General features: G+C 42.2%; 1 protein-coding gene across 1 annotated transcript in view; it reads left to right on the top strand.

Annotated features, from left to right (window-relative positions):
- The window catches only part of FRMPD4 (FERM and PDZ domain containing 4), a 293,765-nt gene that overhangs the window by 224,971 nt on the left and 49,690 nt on the right, over window positions 1-19,104 (top strand). Inside the window, exon 5 of the mRNA XM_042782402.1 lies at window positions 10,374-10,419. Within this exon, the coding sequence (XP_042638336.1) occupies window positions 10,374-10,419 (46 nt within the window). The remainder of the gene's footprint in view (window positions 1-10,373; window positions 10,420-19,104) is intronic.

Below are 19,104 nucleotides of genomic sequence, written 5' to 3'. Positions count from 1 at the left end.
TCAGACCACAGCTCCATATGTCTCCTTTTTTTGGTATTTTCACGCAAATTCTTCTGCTAATTGGGGTTTAGTCCAATTCTGTATCCTTCCCTTCAGGGCTCAGGGTTCCACGATTATCTTCTGTGTCTGTGTTTATTGGTTTCCCTTTTCTTTGTTGAAGAGGCTCTATGCAATCCTTCTGCCTAGTCCGCCATCTTGCCGGAACTCCACAATAGTTCTTTAAGAATCAAATTATGTTAGAAAAATACAGCATTTCCTAATTTTAGGGAGAAACTGTGAAAATCTTCTTCCCAAGAGGTCGAGCTGCTGTGCCCCTGCAATGTAGTCTCTCTTCCCTGGACACCACTGTTATCTCTGTGTGCACACCAATAGTCTGATCCAGCTGGCCAGACTGTCCCTCCTTAGAATAAGATAAGGATTGTGCTCACACTTTGGAGGAGGATTGTCTTGCTGTTTCTTGAGAGAATACCTCTAGATGAACATCTAAAGAAGCATTGTCTGACAGATCATTCTGGAATGATGGTATATGGTAGCTTCTAACTACACATGGTTAATGATCACTTAAAATGTGGCTACTGCAACTGAGAAACTGTATTTTTATTTTATTTTATGAATTTAAACTTAAATAGTCATGGGTCCTCTTTGGATGTTCTGAGCCACGTGGAATGCTGTTTGAAATTTTGATTTTGAATTTATCAAATAATTCATTCTTGGAGATATGGACAGGCCAAAGGAGGAAGGAAAGAAAGCTTTCACAAGGAAGCATGTTGAAGCAGCAGCCAGAACTGAATGTGATGGTGTCAATTACCCCTCTCCTCTCCCAACTCCTCATGAAGAGTATGGACTATTCCCATCTGCCTACAGAGACTTTGGAGCTCCCAGTAGTTTGGGTACCATTTGTGCTGCTTAGTTTTGGTGAGTTGCATGTGCCGTGCTCACATCTCCTCAGCATCCCACACCCAGCTGACAGAACTTTAACTACCTCTGAAGTAACCATCTAAAGTAATCCATCAATGAGATGGATTGACACAATAACTGTGACAATGGACTCAGAAATACCAATGATCATGAAGATGGCAGGAGATCAGGCAACAGTTTCTTCTGTTATACACAAAGCTGCCATGAGTTGAAGCTGACGCAACAGCAACTAATAATAAAAAAGTAACTTTAAGGTGTTCTTCTGCAGGCCTTCCTTTTTGAGCCTTGGATTGATTGCTTATTCAACAGGAGGTCTTTCAGTCGTAATAGCACTTACCACTGCATGTACTCAAGAATATGTGTTTAGATGACAGCGTGCATTGATGGATGGACTGCAACTTATTCCAGTAGCTGGCAGAATACAGGGAGCTCAGTCTGACACCAAAAAACCAAACCCAATCCCGTCTAGTTGATTCTGACTTACAGTGATCTCCACTGGGTTTCCAAGGTGGTAAATATTTAAGGAAGTAGATTGCCCCACCTTCCTTCCACAGAGCAGCTGTTTGAACCACCAACCTTCTGGTTAGCAGTCAGATGCCTTCGGCACTGTGCTGCCAGAGTTCCTTTTGAGTCTGACACCAAGAAGAATAAAAGCATAAGGGGCAGGAAGGCTGTTAGAGTTCCTGCAGTTAAAGAGATGCACGTGTCACAGGTCTGAGAATGAATAATAGAGCCAAACAAATCTGGATCTTTGCATTTCTTCTGACCTAGCAGTTCCATGCCTAGATATATACCAAACAGAAATGTACACATGTATTCACCAGAAGACATGCACAAGAATATTAATAGCAGCACTATTTATTAGTAGTCCCAAGCTATAAACTACCCAATGCCCATCAACAGTAGAATAGATAAATAAATTGTGGTCTAGTCATACAATAGCATAGTATCCAGTAATGACAACAAAAGAGCTACAACTCTGCGTGCCAATATGGATGGTTCTCACAAACAATACCAAGCCAAAGAGGAAGGGAAAAGAAGAGTTCACACCATGTGATTCTATTTATGGAATGTTTAAAATGAGACTACACTATTCTGGGGTGTTAGAAGGCAGGATAGTGGTTACCTTTGAGAGGGTAGATGTGAAAGTGGGTCCAGGAGGCTTCTGAGATGCTGGTAATGTTCTGCTTCTTTATCTGGATTCTATTTCTTGCCACTTAACAAATTTCCCTGGAACTTGAAAGCTTGTAGCAACACACATTCATTATCTCACATTTTCTTTGCGTCAGTGGTTTGGGTGCAGCTTAATGGGGTACCTCTGGTTCAAGGACTCTGACAAGGCTGCAGTCAAGGTATTAGCTGGGGCCAGAGTCCCATCTGATGGCTGACTGGGGGAGAATCTGCTTCCAACCTCACTCACATGGTTGTTGGCTGGATTCAGTTCCTCCTGGGCTATTGCACTGAGGGTCTCAGTTCCTTAATGGCTGTTGGCCAGGGGCTTTCTTCTTTGCCTTGCCATGTGGACCTCTTCAAAGGACAGCTCATAAAATGACAGCTGGCTTCATCAAAGCAAACAAACGAGAAGAGCTAGAGAGTGAGTGCGAACAAGGTGGAACTTGAAGCCCAAGTTCAAAGTCCCAGCTGTTTTGTTTTATTTTAGTGTGTTTTTTAAGTACCTTTTTGCAAAATTTTTCCAGTTAGGCAATCTGAATTTGGAACCACTTCTGAGACAGTGTCTGTGCATATGATCTTTGCTTCTCTTTAGGTTTTACCTAAGTTTTTTCTCCATTTCACTCATTTTTGGCCTGATGAATGCTGCTTTGGCCTATCTTTCTCTAATGGATGAAACTGGTATTCATAGCTAAGAATTGCAAAAGGCAGCAGGATCTCTTATGGTGAAAACTAAATTATTTACACATATAAAACAAAACAAAACAAAACAAAAAACCCAAGCTCACTGCCATCGAATTGTTTCTGACTCATAGCGACCCCTATTGGGGTTTCTGAGGCTGTAAGTCTTTATGGAGGTAGATTGCCCTGGCTTCCTTCTGCAGAGTGGCTGTTGGGTTTGAACCGTTGACCTACTGGTTAGCAGTCAAGTGCCTTATCCACTACGCCACCATGATACTAAACAGCTGTGACCTCATTCATTTGTTAAATAAGTACTTACTATGCCAGCTGCCAGGCATTTGGACTACATCATTGGTTCTCAACTGGGGGTATTTTGCCCCTCTGTGGAAAATTTGGCACTGTCTGGACACATTTTTGATTGTTACAAGGGGTATGCTACTAGCATCAAATGAGGAGAGGCCACTGATGCTGCTTAACACCCTACAATACACGGGACAGCCCCCGCCACAAAAAAAAAATCATCCAGCCCAAAATGTGAATAGAGTCAAGGTTAAGAGGCTCTGGAGTATGTCAGTGAATGAAATAATGAAATCCCTAACTTGGTAGAGTTCACATTCTAGTAAGGGAAGACATTCAAGGAAAAAATAAAGAATACACTATAATGAGGAGCTCTGGTGGTGCAGTGGTTAAAGCATCTAGCTGCTAACCAAAACGTTGGTAGTTTGAACCCACCAGCCATTCAGTGGAAGAAAGACGAATCAGTCAGCTTCCATAAAGATTTACAGTCTTGGAAACCCTAATAGGGGTCACTATGGGTCAGAATCAAATTAATGATAGTGAGTTTGGTTTGGTTTTTGGATACATAATATAGCATGCTGAAAATGATGCAGAGAAAAAAAGAGGGTATTTGCAAATGTTGGGGAGGTTAAGAGTGGGCTGCGATTTTAAATAGGTTGAATGAGGTAAGTCTCATTAAAAGGACACCTGAGCAAAAATTTGTAGGAGCTGGAGGAGCCCTGGTGGCACAGCAGGTGGCACTTGACTGCTGTTTTGGTTACATTGTGCTGCTCTAACAGAAAGTACCACAAATGGAGAGCTTGAGTAAACAGGAGTTTATTCTTTTACAGTTTAGGAGTCTAGAAGTCCAAGTTCAAAGTGTCAGCTGTAAGGGCTGGGTGAAATCCCCTCAAGCTTGGGCTTTAGCTCTACCTCTTGTTCCTAGCCCATAGAAGCTGGAGACTTCTCTGAACTCAGACAGCTACTGGCTGCTGAGGTTGACAAACCCAAGGTTGGCAAGTAAAATGGCATAGGCCAAAGACTATCAAGCAACATAGTAGGACACTAATTCAAGTCCATTAACAGTCCCAAGATCGGCAGACAACATGGCAGGCCATTGGGATGAAGGCTTGGCCAAATGCAGGATTCAGATGTGCCAAAAGCTCAAGACCATTCCCAAAACTTCTTATATATTGAAAGCAGACAATATCCCTAAAGCAACTACTCAGCTGCTAGTGGCAGATTCCACCATGGGCCTGATTACCATGGGGAATAACTACATTCAGCTGCCCAGCCACTCAAAAGCAGGCCCAGCCAAATTGGTACACAACCTTAACTACCACAGCTGCAAACCAAAAGGTTGGTGTTTCAAACCCATCCAGTGGCTGCACTGGAGAAAGTCCCAGAAATCCACTCTTATAAAGATTACAGCTTAGAAAACCCATGGGGCAGTTCTACTCTGTCACAAGGGGTCATTATGAGTTGGAATTCGCTCGATGGCACACAACAACACAAATAGTCGTTAATCTCACTGCCATCAAGTGGATTCCAATTCATAGTCATCCTACAGGACAGAGTAGAACTGCCCTATAGAGTTTCTAAGGCTGTAAATCTTTTAAAGAAATAGACTTCCTCCTCTTTCTTCTGTGGAGTGGCTGGTGGGTTCAAAGCACCAGCCTTTTAGTTAGCAGCCCAATACTTTAAGCACTGCACCACCAGAGCACCTTACATAGCAGTTAGCGATGTAGCTATCTGGGGGAAGTGGATTTCCAGTGCAAAGGAAGCCTAGGCACTTGGGATTTCCAGTGCAAAGTTCTTCAGGGGGCAGCACACCAGGGGAGTTGAAGAAAGAGCAAGGAGTCCAGTGGGTCTGCAGTGGAGTGAGAGTGAGGGGGAGATCTAGTGAGGAAGGTCCGAGGAGCAGATCTGTGCTGGAGAGAATACACAAGGCCGAGGGAGAAAGACTAGTGAAGTTCTAGTTTACCCAGCTGCTGTGGGTGGATTGGTCAAAAGGATTCCATTTCTGGAGGCCAGCTCATTGTATTTAAAAATCTCCAATTTGGCAAAGTCTTTCTGAAGGCTAGAGTTCTCTTTTGTAAGATCCAGAGATCTTGGCGATTAGTTAATTAATTAAACCAAACTTTCAATTAAACTATAAATTAACCATTAATTTATAAATTAAATAATTAATTCAGTTATACATATGGCAAAAACTACACAAGTCCTAAGTGCACATCATGGTTACATTTTAGAAACCAAACACATGGGTGGCAACCAGTCTCAAAGATGGCTTCTAGTGACCCCCACCTCGTGGTGTTCAGACCCCATGTAATCCCCTCCCTTGATGTAGGCTGTACTTACTGACCTACTTTTGAAGAACAGAATATGGCTGAAAGGACAGGATGTCATTTCCAAGATGTTGTTGTTAGGTGCTGTCGAGTTGTCTCCGACTCATAGCGACCCTTCTGTGCAGCAGCTGGTGGGTTGGAACCACAGACCTTCTGGTTAACTGTCAAATGTCTTAGGCGCTGTGCCACCAGAGTTCTTTATTTTCTTCTGTAGTATCCCTTGAACATAACTGAGAAAGCAGGAGTCATTCTACTTCTCTTCTCTTGCAGGTATCAGAGTAAGGGCAAGGGTCAGCCGCAGAGGCAGAGTGGCAATGCTTCATCTAGTCCCTGACAGATCACAGTTAGCCATAATCTTTGCTGAACACTTGGTAACTTGCTGGCCATTTCCATTCTCCCCAGCTAATGGTTTCAATACCTGTTAGAAATTGATACAGTGGATAATTAAAATCTCTGTTCATAGTATAAGGAAGGTCAACTAGATGAAGCATTAAATCCCCATTCCAAGTGGAGTCCTGGGCAACTTTTCTGAAAATGAAGGCTAATGCTGTTTCCTCCAGATTTGCTAGCAATTGGCTAGACTGATGTTACATTATGGCTGTTGAACAGATTAGAAAAACCTTAGTGTTATTTTCACATTCCAGGTTCATATAGGAAGAGAAAATAGAAGGCACCCCAGTGACTTCCTCACCAAATGCCCCTGGATTGAGGGAAGGCCCTTTTGAGCCAAGTGTCATTGGACAAATGCTTGATAATTGGTTCTTATTTCCGTCAACAGTGCTGTCCGGCAGAGACAGGGCTGAGCTGGCCTAGCTTGCAGAAAAGAATATTTTTCTAATCTCTTTGAAGAACACTTCAGCGCAAGAAGAAGAAAGACTCTTATGTGTCCATGTATTTACCTTAGAAGTGAGAGTTCAAACGCCCTTTCACTGTGCCTTACCACCTTTCTTTCCAAATAGAAAGATTGCACATCAATCTTTTGAGTTATGTTAGAATGTCATTTTGCAGTTTAAAAAATCCTTTCCTATATAGCTCTAAATTGCCTCTTTATTTTCCTTTCATAGATCTACTACTATTGCCTCTTTTGACATTTAAAATCTTACAGTTAGGTTGTTTGGACTTGCATTTTGTAAAGCAATACTCCTGAGTTTGGTCATCAGATATCTTCCCATACATTTTAATTATTAGGGTTGGGCTGTGTTTTGCCTTCCCAATCTCTGAGGAAGTCACAACGTCCTTCACTACTCTGTTGACTTGCCATCAACCTCTGAGCTGATCACAGGATCTATTTAGTTGGCCTAGAAAGGAAATACAGTATCAAACACGCTACTATGATTAGATATTGCAATATTAAAGTAGTGTAATTATAACATTAGAAAGGCAGTTAAAGAAAGGTTCCAAATTAGGCTGCCCTAAGAAATACAGAGGAGCTCTGGTGGCGCAGTGCCTAAAGGACTTGACTGCTCACCAGAAGGCTGGAGGTTCAAACCCACTAGCCACTCCTCAGACAGAAGGTTGGGCAATCTACTTCCGTAGTGACACTGCCTCGGAAACCCAAGGAGGGGTCGCTATGAGTCGGATCCGACTCGACAGCAGTGCATAAGAAATAGAAAACACTAGTTTTAGTGTCACTGTTGGAAGAGATTTTAATACTAATGGCAAAACCCTAACTCATTAGAAGCTGGGCTGCTTCCTCGCACAGCTACGCTTGCTACAGCAGATTTCATCCAATGAAATTATAAAACAGAATGTGACTCTAGAGCACGACCTGCAACCACTGCTGTTCAGTGTCCCAAACGTGTTTTAAGGAACCCTCCACCATGAAAAGATAAGGAAAGATCTTTGTTAGAGGAGTTGTTGTTGTTAATTGCCATCGAGTTGGCTCTGATTTACGGGGAGTCTGTGTACAGTATTCCAAGATGTTGCCTGGTCCTGTGCGACCTTCCTGATCACTGACATGCTTGAATCCATTGTTGTGGCCATGGTGGATTCTGAGTGTTTCCAATCTGCAGGCCTCATCTCCAGCACTGTATCGGACAGTATCCTCTGGTAATCTGTAGGGTTTTCATTGGCTCATTTTTGGAAGTAGACGACCAGGCCTTTCTTCCTTGTCGGTCTTAGTGTGAAAGCTCTGCTGAAACCTGTTCACCATGGGTGGCCCTGCTGGCGTTTGAAATGCCAATGCCATGGCTTCCAGCATCATAGCAACAAGTAAGCAACTGCAGTTCGACAAACAGAGAGGTGGTGGTTAGAGAAACCAAGAGAGGATTTAATTGGAGGCAAATGTGACAAAAGCTGTTGTTTATTTGGTTGGTTGCTTGGTTGGTTTTTCCCCTGCAGATCAGCCCCGTGACTCAAGGATTAAAACGATGTTTTTAACAAACTCAAGTAACTGTTTAAATAGATATTGGCTCTACAATTTGAAATGACTCTTTGCAAGTAGAAAAATCACTTGGAATTTATTATGAAGTAATGTATCTCTAAATAAACTTCTAACTGGATTTTTAAAAATTGCTAGCCGTTTTAGGCCTTCATAAAAAGAAAATAAAGTTATCTGATTACATAATTGGGGCATTTTCTATTCCCAATTCTATTCTTTCTTTTGAGGCCATTTCAAAGTGGCTTAGATTTTTATTTTTTCTTCTTACAGCTGGGTTAGGAATTTTAATGTGTCCAAAACATTATGGTGCTCATTATTCTTGTCTGGCAGGTTATAATTAAATAATAACAGATGAGTGAAAAACAGAAGAAATGCATGTCCCTCTTCCTGATGATAAATAACATATTGGAATATTTTATTTCAATTCAGATAACTTCATTTCTTCATTAAATGGTAAAACTAAAGTCAATCTAGGTTATGTTCCAGGCAATTTACGGGACATTACTACGGACAAAAAGACTTTAAATGCCATGCATACAATAGACATATTTTGAAAATTGGCTCCCATTTTCAAATGAGCAATGTAGGCTGAGTAATGCTTCTTCCTGAAGTTCTTGATAGGAGAAAAAAAAAATCTGTGTAAGGTGAAATCATGGGTGGAAACTCCTGCTAAGATACCGATGATTATTTGGTGACATAACTCGGTTAGAGTGGCAGACAGACTCTAAGATGCTCTGCAATGATTCCTGCGTCCTGGTATTCACAGCTTTGTATAACCCCCTCTCTTTTAGTATGGGTAAGACCTGTGATGTTTCTAACCAGTAGAATAAGGCAAAGGATGTCCCTTCCTTTGTTACAGAAGATGGTAACTTCTATCTTGCCCTCAGACTCTCTTCCTTGGTGGCTTTGATGAAGCAAGTTGTCATGTTGGAGAGGACCACATGGCAAGGAATTGAGGGCAGCCTCCAGCCAACTCCTAGCTAGGAAGAGGGGCCGTCAGTCCAACAGCTTACAAAAGACTTGAATCCTGCCGAAAACAATGGAAATGAGTTTAGGTGGATACTTCCGCAATTGAGTTTTCAGATGAGACCCCACCACGGTGTGATCCATACATCTCCTTGAGATGGACACCCAACTTACCTTCAACCCTCCATCCTATGCATTCGTCTGCAGGGAACATTCTCACCTACGCTCTCTTAAAGGCTAGTGGGAGTTTTGTTTCATGCTATAAAGCCAGGTTGGAATTGCCAGATTACAGTGTTTGTGACTCTGAAGTTGACCTAGTGGTGCCAGATCTCTTTCTGGAACCAGTACACGTGTCTACACACCCACCAACAATGTATGATCCTTCTGCATATGCACTGACTTGTTACTCGATTACCCTGATGCTCTGTTGCTACATCTAAAGAGGATAATGGCTGTCTACTCCAGTTACTGGGGCTCTCTGGCAACTCTTGGCAAGAAGAAACTCCTAAGACCAGATGGGCCATTGTCAACAGTGTGTTCCCCTCACCCTAACAGTTCTGATTCTTCCTTGAATTATAGTTCTTGTCCTCATTCTCCTGCTCCATTGATTCCTCTACCTGACAATCCCACTGCTGCTGTGACTAGTCAGTAGAACATGGCCCGTCACAGCCAGGCATAAGTGGGCCAAGCCTCGAAGCAGGCGGTGCTAGAAATGCAATTTCCAGTGACTTCTTCACAAGTTCAGCCTTGTCTACAGATCCCCTTCACCTTGCACATTTGGGCAATAAATCACAAAAGCAGGTAATTAATTATAACCCAACGTAGAAAAAATCAGCTATTCACAGAGTGGCAACTGACCTTTCTCCTACTTGTGATAAAAAAAGGAACAAAGGAAGGAAGGAAGAAAAACGATTGTAACTTGTAATATGATTTGTCCCTCAAGGCTTTGAGTTATTTCAAAGGCTTGGCTGATTTGGAGGAAATTAAATAAACCATTGCATTCCGTTGTTCTGCTTTAAGCTACAAAGCATTCCCAATTGTGAACAGTATTTCCCAACTGGTGCCTGTCTGAAATATTTATCGGCCCAGGGTCCCACACACTGGTACTGCTTGCACTTAATAAGCCACATAGCATGGAAGATGATGTTTGCTAGGGGATGCTTTTGGATAAGAAACCTACAATGATATTTCTCTTTCATGATATTGACCCTGAGAAGATAATCACATTCAACAAAATGATAGAATTTTAAAAATCTCTCCCCTGATCAGAAAACCGCAGAGAAATGTTTAAGCAACAACAAGTGTAGGGACTAGTTGAGTGATGCTTCTAACACCATCCACCTGGGCAGAGTTTTATTGTAGGATCCTGCTGTTAGATGGCAGGCAGATAATGGTACCCAATGTGAACCACATAGGAAGCTTCCACTCGGGTTGTTACATTTGGGAAACACTTGATTTTGGTTCTACTGCAATCTGAAAGCCCACTTCTGAGCATTTTGATTTACTCTGCCCCTGGAGCCCAAGAAACATTTCACCAACGCATCCACACATTTCATTTCAAAAGGAAACTGCCACTGGTGGAGTCCAGGCTCCGTGCATTTCATAAATATGTTTGTTTTTCTTTTCTCTTCCAGAAGCTGCAAAGAATCGATACTCCTCACTGTCATTCAGCCTTATCCTGTAAGTGTTCTGTGAGTTAAAAATGTCACTATGTGATCTCAGGTTCTAGTCCCTTTCCACCATTTTCAATGCCCATTCCAGTAAAATCGCAACAGTGAAGACCAGCACACAAAAATAGCATTGCTCACAATATACCTTTAGAAATCTCGATTATTCGCACTTTATAGTCCATGTGTGCAAAGCCAATGATCGGAGAAAAGAGGAAGCAGTGCATTTCCCAAATATCTTCAAAAACAATCAGCTCTTCAGGCCTGTGATGCTCTGGAAATGACACAAAACTCAAGACTTGCTTATAGTTTTCAGCATAAGCATCACAGGTCTAGTAGGAATACCTCATTGCAGGTGGTTGGCGCATAATTAGTCTTCTTATCCCCATCTAGGGAGCTCTGGTAGCATAGTGGCTAAGACACTTGCCTGCTAACCAGACAGCTGGCAGTTCAAACCCACCAGCCACTCCTCGGAAGGAAGGTTGGGCAATCCTACTTCCGTAGTGATACTGCCTTGGAAACCCAAGGAGGGGTCGCTATGAGTTGGGGCCGACTCGACGGCACATAACAACAACAACAACAACATCCCCATCTAAATAATTTGGTCTCATAGAGACCCCCTTAGGGCTTCCAGGGCAGTAAATATTTATGGAAGTAGATTGCCCAGTCTTCCTTCTGCAGAGTGTCTGGTGGGTTTGAATCGCCAACCTTCTGGTTAGCAGTCAAATGCCTTAGACACTACACCGCCAGAGCTCCAAATAATTTGGTAGAGAACTGGATATGTATTTCTTATTTAATTAACTATTTAGGGAGCCCTGGTGGCATAAACAATTCACCACTTGACTGCTAAACAAAAGATTGGCGGTTCAGACCTACCTAGTGGCTCTGAGGGAGACAAGACCTGGCAATCTGCTCCCATAAAGATTATAGCCAAGAACACCTTACAGGGCAGTTCCTCTTCTTCTTCTTTTTTTTACACCCATGCTAATATGTGTCTGTCCTCTACTTACTGGTCTATCCTCCCTTCCCCACCCACCCCTGGTAACCATCAAAAGAATTTATATTTTTTTTGTGAAACCCTTTTCTGGACTTTTTACAATAGTGCTCTCCTATAATGTCTGTCCTTCTATGATTGACTAATTTCGCCCAGCATAATGTCCTCTAAGTTCATCCATGTTATGAGATGTTTAGCAGATTCATCATTCTTCTTTAACATTGCATATAGTATTCCATTGTGTGTCTTTACCATAGTTTGTTGATCCATTCCTCCTTTGGTGGGTATTTAGGTTATTTCCATCTTTTTGCAATTGTGAGCAGTGCTGCAATGAACATGAATTTGCATATGCCTGTTCATGTCACAGCTCTTATTTCTGTAGGATATAGACCTAGTAGAGGGATTGCTGGATCATATGCTATTTCTATTTCTAGCTTTTTAAGGAAGCAGTATACCATTTTCCAAAGTGGTTGCACCATTTTACATTCTCACCAGGAGTATATGATGGTTCCAGTCTCTCCACAGCCTCACCAACATTTGTTGTTTTCTGGTTTTTTTTTTTTTGTACTTTACTATTAGCACTTGGGTGAGATGGTGTCTCATTGTTGTTTTGCTTTGCATCTCTCTAATGGCCGATGAAGGAGCTCTGGTAGCCTAGTGCCTAAGGCACTTGACTTCTAACCAGAAGGCTGGCGGTTCAAACCCACCAGCCACTCCTCGGAAGGAAGGTTGGGCAATCTACTTCCATAGAGATACTGCCTCAGAAACCCAAAGAGGGGTTGCTATGAGTTGGGTCCGACTCGACGGCAAATAACAACAACAAACAACAATGGCTAATCATCACGAGCATTTCTTCATGTGTTTGTTGGCTGCCTGAATGTCTTCTTTGGTTCATGTCCTCTGCCCAGTTTTTTACTGGATTATTTGTCTTTTTGTTGTTACATTGTTGAAGTTTCAATTCTACTCTGTCATACGTGGGGTCGCTATGAGTCGGAATTGACTTAACAGCACCTAACAACAACAATGACAGCATTTATTTATTTATTTATTTGATAAAGATGAGTATTAGAGGAAATACGGCTGTGGGAATGTGATTTCAGCAGCCTTGTAAGGAGGGTGAAGCAGGGTTAAAATCCTATTGCCTTCAGTTCCATTGATTGTTTGTTTAAGCAACTTTATGGAGGTGTAATTTGCATACCCTAAAATTCACCCATTTAAAGTATGCAGCCCCATGATCTTTAGAAAATTTCCTGAGGTCAGCAGCCAACACCACGACAGCTTTAGAACATTCCCATCAGCCAATAAGATCCCTCATGTCTGTTTCTGACTAATCCTCACTCCTACCCTCAGTCCCAGGCAACCACTGTGATTTCTTCTATAGATTTGCCATTACTCATGAATGTCACACATTGTCTATTGAACTAAAAACAACGCTACAGCAAATTCCTTCCAATTTTTCCCCAAAACGTTTCCTGTCAGTACTCTACCTGGCCTTCCTGTGGAGTGGCAGAGATTCTGCATAAGCTTCCGTTTCTTCCTCTCTCAGAGTTGGAGTGTTTCTACATTTCTTCAAACCAAAAAACCCAAACCAGTTGCCGTGGAGTCAACTCTGACTCCTGGTGGCCCCGTGTGTGTCATAGTAGCACTGTGCTCCATCGAGTTTCCAAGGGCTGGTTTTTCGGAAGATAACCAGGCCTTTCTTACAAGGCACCTTTGGGTGGACTCAAGCCTCCAACCTGCTTGCACCACCCAGGGACTGCTCATCAATTGAGGGCCCCCATATTTGCCGGTCTCTGACCCAACTCTTAGCTGTTCTGGTGGTACAGTGGTAAAGGCATTCATCTGCTAATCAAAAGGTCAACAGTTTGAACCCACCAGCCATCCCCTGGAGAAAAATGAGGCAATCTGCTTCCATAAAGATTTACAACCTTGGAAACCCTATGGAGGGGCACTATGAGTTGGAATCGACTTAATGGCAGTGGATGGGAGCCAACTCTTCATCTTCCAGAATTTTCCTTCCTTGGTATTGTGGACTAAGCATTTTAGGCAGGAAAAAATGTTTATCCAGGATTCGGATAAAACCATGAATAGAACTAACCATGACAACAAATCATGCCATCTGGGACAGAACTATGTATATTAAAAGCTCATTTTAATATTGACTGTTACTTTTAGTCCCAGTTCTTTGACACAACTATATACACACACACATTTGAATTTGAAAGCTAAGGAGACAACAGGGTGCTATAGAACCGAGATTTCAGATCCAGCTCCTAGCAATATAACTGCATTGACACTCATACCTGATCTGAACCCAGATACCTAATCTACATAAGGAAGGGTCCAATAACGTCACATCCAAGGGTCTCCCTGCTCTACCATCTCGTGATATCTCCATTCCTTCAGTGTGTTTCAGGGTGGTTTTATTTATTTATTTATTTCGAGTCATATGTTTTATTTTTTTTGAACATTTTGTATGCTTAGGTGAAAGTTTACATAACAAATTAGTTTTCCAATCAATAGTTCAAACACAAATTGTTCCATATCATTGGTGGCAGTCCCCACAATGTATCAGCACCCTCCTCATTTTGTCCCTGGCTTCTCCATTTCCATTCATCTGGTTTCCCTGACTTCTCATTTTTTTATTTTGGGCAAATTTTGCCCTTTTGGTCTCATATAGTTGGTTGTTCTAAGGACTACATTCTTCACAGGTGCTACTGTTTATTTTATAGGCCCATCTATGATGTGGTTGAGAGGCACCTCCGGGAGTGTTTTCAGTTGCAAGTTAGAAGGTTATCTTAGGGCAGTAGGCTCAGGAGTTCCTCCAATCTATCTCAGACCAGTAAGTCTAGTCTTTTTTTATTTTATTTTATTCATCCTTTTTAATTGTTATATGGGTGAAAGTTTAGACAGCAAATTCACTTTCCATATAGCAGCTCACATACACTTTGTCTCATGACATTGACTACAATTTACCACAATGCAACAGCTCCCCTCCCACTTCCTCCCCATTGTTACCTCTTCCCTGTGTCCTTCCCTCCATGGGCTCCTGCCCCCTGAGCTGTCTCCCTATGCATAAGCAGCCCTTCTTTCTCCCATGATTGTTCTCTCCAAGGAGTGTATCTACTTGAGGTATACATATTCATATACCTGTCTTGTTTGGCTGGAAGCCACAGGTATGGGTTCAATTCCAGACCTGAAGGGCAGCTAGGGGCCATAGTCTCAGTGGTTCCATCAGGCTCTATCCAGACCAGCAAACCTGGTCCCCCCCCTTTTTTTTCCCAAATGATTTTGAGTTTTGTTCCCCATTGTTTTCCCACTCTATCCAGGATCTCCTACATAGACACCCTCCAAGTTTTATTTTATTTTTTAATTTGAATTTTGTTCTAAGCCTAACCCATGTTCATCACAGCATTATTTAAGGTAGCAAAAAGATGGAAACAACCTAAATGTCCAGCAAGGGATGAATGGATAAACAGATTGTGTTACATGCATACAATGGACTTCTACACAACCATAAAGAAAACAGTGAATCCACAAAACATCTCACAATGTGGATAAATCTGGAAGATATTATGCTGAGTGAAATAAGTCTATCACAAAAGGACAAATATTATATAAGACCACTATTATAAAATGTCAAGAATAAGTTTATACAGAGAAAGAAATATTCTTTGATGGTTACCAAGTATGAGAGGGGCAGGAAGGGAGAACCACTAACTAGATAGTACCTCAGGCACTACGCCAGCAGAGCTCCCACTAGGTCGTACACAAGTGCTAATTATGGTGAAGAGAAAGGCAATACACAATATGGGGAAGTCAGCACAACATGGCCAAAGTATAAAGGAGCACAGTTAGAGGTACACAAAAATAAAGGGCCACCCATCAGCCACGCCATGGAAGGAAGACAGGGCAATCTATTTCACTGAAGATTTACCACCTCAGAAACCCAATTGGGATTCGCTGTGGGTCAGAATCGACTCGATAGCAGTTTTTGTTGTTGTTGTTGTTGTTTGGACAGTATATCCTATAACATAAACAATCCTGCAACAACAGTAATAACAGAATAATTAGTAGATACATCAGTAAATATGTATACTACATAGGTGAGAGAGGTTGTATAGGGGTACACCTGTATACATTTGTAGATATGGTTGAGGATATTTCTACATATGTATTTATAAATGCTACATGCATATTCATATAAATAATAGCATACAGAGGGGCAGTTATAACAACTACTTAGACATCAGGACTGAACTCCTGGACTTGAAGGCTTAGGGCCATCTAGGCCAGTTGGCAAAGTGCAGTTCATAAGATAAGGTTCTCCATCCTAATGTGGTAAATAGCATCAGGCTGTTTTTAGATTGCTTCAGTAACCGAATTGTCATTCACATGTGTTCAAATCTGTTTACACGTGTTTATTTGCTTGCAATGGACAGATCCGTATTGGGGAAGGTTGGGCAATCCTGCTTTCGTAGTGATAACTGCCTCGGAAACCCAAGGAGGGGTCTCTATGAGTCGGGGCCGACTCGACGGCACATAACAACAACAACAACAACAACAACAATATGGATATCTATGCAAAGCAAGTGATTAAGCAACTAAAAATTCCTGGTCGAACTCCCAGTTTTCATGGTCTTTCCAGAATTCTCTCCCTGCCACTTAGAACCTATTCAAAATGCAAGATCAGAACCAGTTTACTCCAGGCCAGGTTATTTTTGCAAGATAATGTACATAACCTTAAGAAGGAAAGTTTTGCACTTCTGTGAAAAGTTGTGTCTTGAGGCTTTGCTTGTTCTTCTTGTCATTTGAGTCCCCATGACTTGTTATTCATATGAATACTCATTACTCTTGGTGAATCATGGAATGTCATTTTAACAGATAATCATTTGGGGGTCTGATGTTGGGTTTCATTTACTTGCTGAACATCCTCTCAGAAGCCAGGCTCGATGTACAGAAACAGATGACGCAGCAGACCGAAAGAAAGTGAATAAATTCTACTTTTATTACCAACAATAAAAATTAGCATTTTAATTTCTTCTGCATCTTGCTGGCTAGCATTTTTGATGTTGCGTTTCTTCTGTATAATAAGGACCAGGAAAGACAAGGACCAAAGTTGACAAACTCCTGGCACACTGCACTTGTGGCAAGATGACCTCGCCACAGAAATCTGTCCCCAGAAGGCTGGTCAGAGAGGCTTGGGGTCCCTGAAATTCTTTCATGACAAGTGATTCTTAACAAGCTGCTTCCACATTTTTTAAAGCATTATGTAGGGCTCCCTCTCCCCGCCATTTTTGTTTTTCTCTTAAGACGACAATGCGGAAGGAGCAGAAGGAAATACAGACAGAAAAATCGTCATCAGCAAACCTCTCCCTTTCAGACAACCAGTGCAAACGTCCTCACCTATTTCCTTCCAGTCTTTTTTCTATGCCTTGTCAGTAGTTAAGCTGATATTATACATCAATTTTATCCTGTTTATTTCATTTAAGATGTCACAAACAGTTTGCCCTGTCATCGAGGATTTTTATAAGCATCATTTCAACAGCCGTGAAAAATTACATGGAGCCACAGGCCATATCCAACCTGCTGCCTGTTCTTATAAGTGATGTCTCATTGGAATATAGTCACACTCACTCACTGACGTCGTGTCTGTGGCTACTTTCAGGGAGTGCTCGTGGCGCAGTGGTTAGAGCTTCCAGCTGCAAAGCAAAAGGTCAACGATTTGCACCCACCAGCTGCTCCCTGGGAGAAAGATGTGGTAGTCTGTTTCCATAAAGATTTACAGCCTTGGGAACCCTATGGGGCAGTTCTTGTCTGTCCTCCAGTGTCACTATGAGTCAGAATCAACTCCAGCAGTGGGTGGGTGGCTACCTTCATGCTACCGTGGCAGAACGAAGTAATTGCAATGGAGCCCATCTGTCCCACAAAGTCTAAAACATCTGCTATGAGGCCCTTTACAGAAAAAGTATGCTGACCCCTGTTCTAGGCCATCTCTAGAGCTTCCCTCCATGGGAATCTGCTTGATGTTGTTTCACTACTTGGTCCATTTTCCCACTCCCCTTCCAGTTTTTCCTGGGAACGCTTCCTAAGAAATCCGTTTCATGTAAAGCCTTGCCTCAGCCTCCTTGTTTGGGTAACCCAACCTAAGGCAGCTCTCAGTCAATACAAAGTGAATGAAAACAAAGTCCCTTTCCACCTGCCTTTTGTTGCCTTAAGGAACCATCCTGTCTCCTTGCACGCTGACTGGTGGCATGAATTATTATCCAAATACTTACTAATGTCTTCTATATAAGTCATACTATATAGAACTAATATGGGAGTTCTGGTAGCATAGTGGCTAAGGCACTTGACTGCTAACCAGAAGGCTGGCGGTTCAAACCCACCAGCCACTCCTCGGAAGGAAGATGGGGCAATCTACTTCCACAGTGATACTGCCTCGGAAACCCAAGGAGGGGTCGCTATGAGTCAGGTCTGACTCGAAGGCACATAACAACAACAACAACAACATATAGAACTAAAGGAATCGCAACTCTGAGATCTTATACTTAAGTGTCAGAAATTAATCTTATTTACGTAATTTTTTCCCAACTGTGTTCTCGTGACTTCTAAGAGCATCTGAAAGCAAGAGGAGCATGCTACACATCTATCGTGGCCACCGGAGCCACAGTGAGTTTGGAAAGAGGAGCAGAAGTTGATTAGGGTCCTTCTCATCTTACAATTAGGTAACAGCAGGAAAATCTGATTACTCTAAATGGCAATGACTTGTCATTTCCACCACAGGATATGAAGTGCCTTTGATCAGCACCTGCAGGTCTGGAGGTTGCTAAGAATGAATTCACCAGGTCTTTCAATGATGCACTTCTAATTTTTGACAGAAAAAAGTTATGAGTACAGTCATGACTCTTTTACACGACCCTATGTAGTACCAGTGAGTAGCCAGTGGAATAAGCCATTACTTTGTTGATGCTTGGAGTCCCTGGGTGGTAAAAGTGTACTTGGCTGCTAACTGAAAGTTTGCAAGTTTGAGTCCACCCAGAAGCACCTGAGAAGAAAGGCCTGGTGACCTGCTTCAGAAAACTCAGCCACCGGCAACCCTGTGGAGCACAGTTCTACTTGGACACACACAGGGGCGCAGAGTCCACTCTGACTCTTGGCAACTGGGGTTTTTGAGTTTTGTTGATTCCCATTAAGTAGCCTTCAGAGTTGGAGAGGCAATGTTTTTGTTATCAAAAAAGTAACTTTTTAAACATGTTTGTAGACGCTACCCAATCACAAAGCCAGAAGTAAATAAGAAAAATGCACTTGTTGGGGATTTGCACTTAGACCTCAAGTCTGTTGACTGCAAGTTATGTGTAACATAACGTTGACCTAACAATCTTGATTATCTAGTTTCCTTTCTGGTCTTCTTAGATTACCATGTTTGTTTTTAGTTAAAGGAGCTCTGGTGGTGTAGTGGGTAAGGCATCTGGCTGCTAACCAGGTCTGCGGTTCAAACCCACCAGCTGCTCCACAGAAGGAAGGTGGGGCAATCTACTTTCATAAAGATTTACAGCCTTGGAAACCCACGGGGGGTCGCTATGAATCAGAATTGACTCATGGGCAGTGGGTTTGGTGCTTTTTGGTTATTTGTTGTTGTTAAGTGCCGTCGAGTCGTTTCCGACTCATAGCGACCCCATGCACAGCAGAACGAAACACTGCCTG

This window comes from Orycteropus afer, unplaced genomic scaffold, assembly GCF_000298275.1.
Source record: "Orycteropus afer afer isolate SDZICR_OR568_19922 unplaced genomic scaffold, OryAfe1.0 scaffold00304, whole genome shotgun sequence".
NCBI classification, from domain to species: domain Eukaryota; kingdom Metazoa; phylum Chordata; class Mammalia; order Tubulidentata; family Orycteropodidae; genus Orycteropus; species Orycteropus afer.
This window is presented reverse-complemented; position numbering and strand designations above follow the sequence as displayed.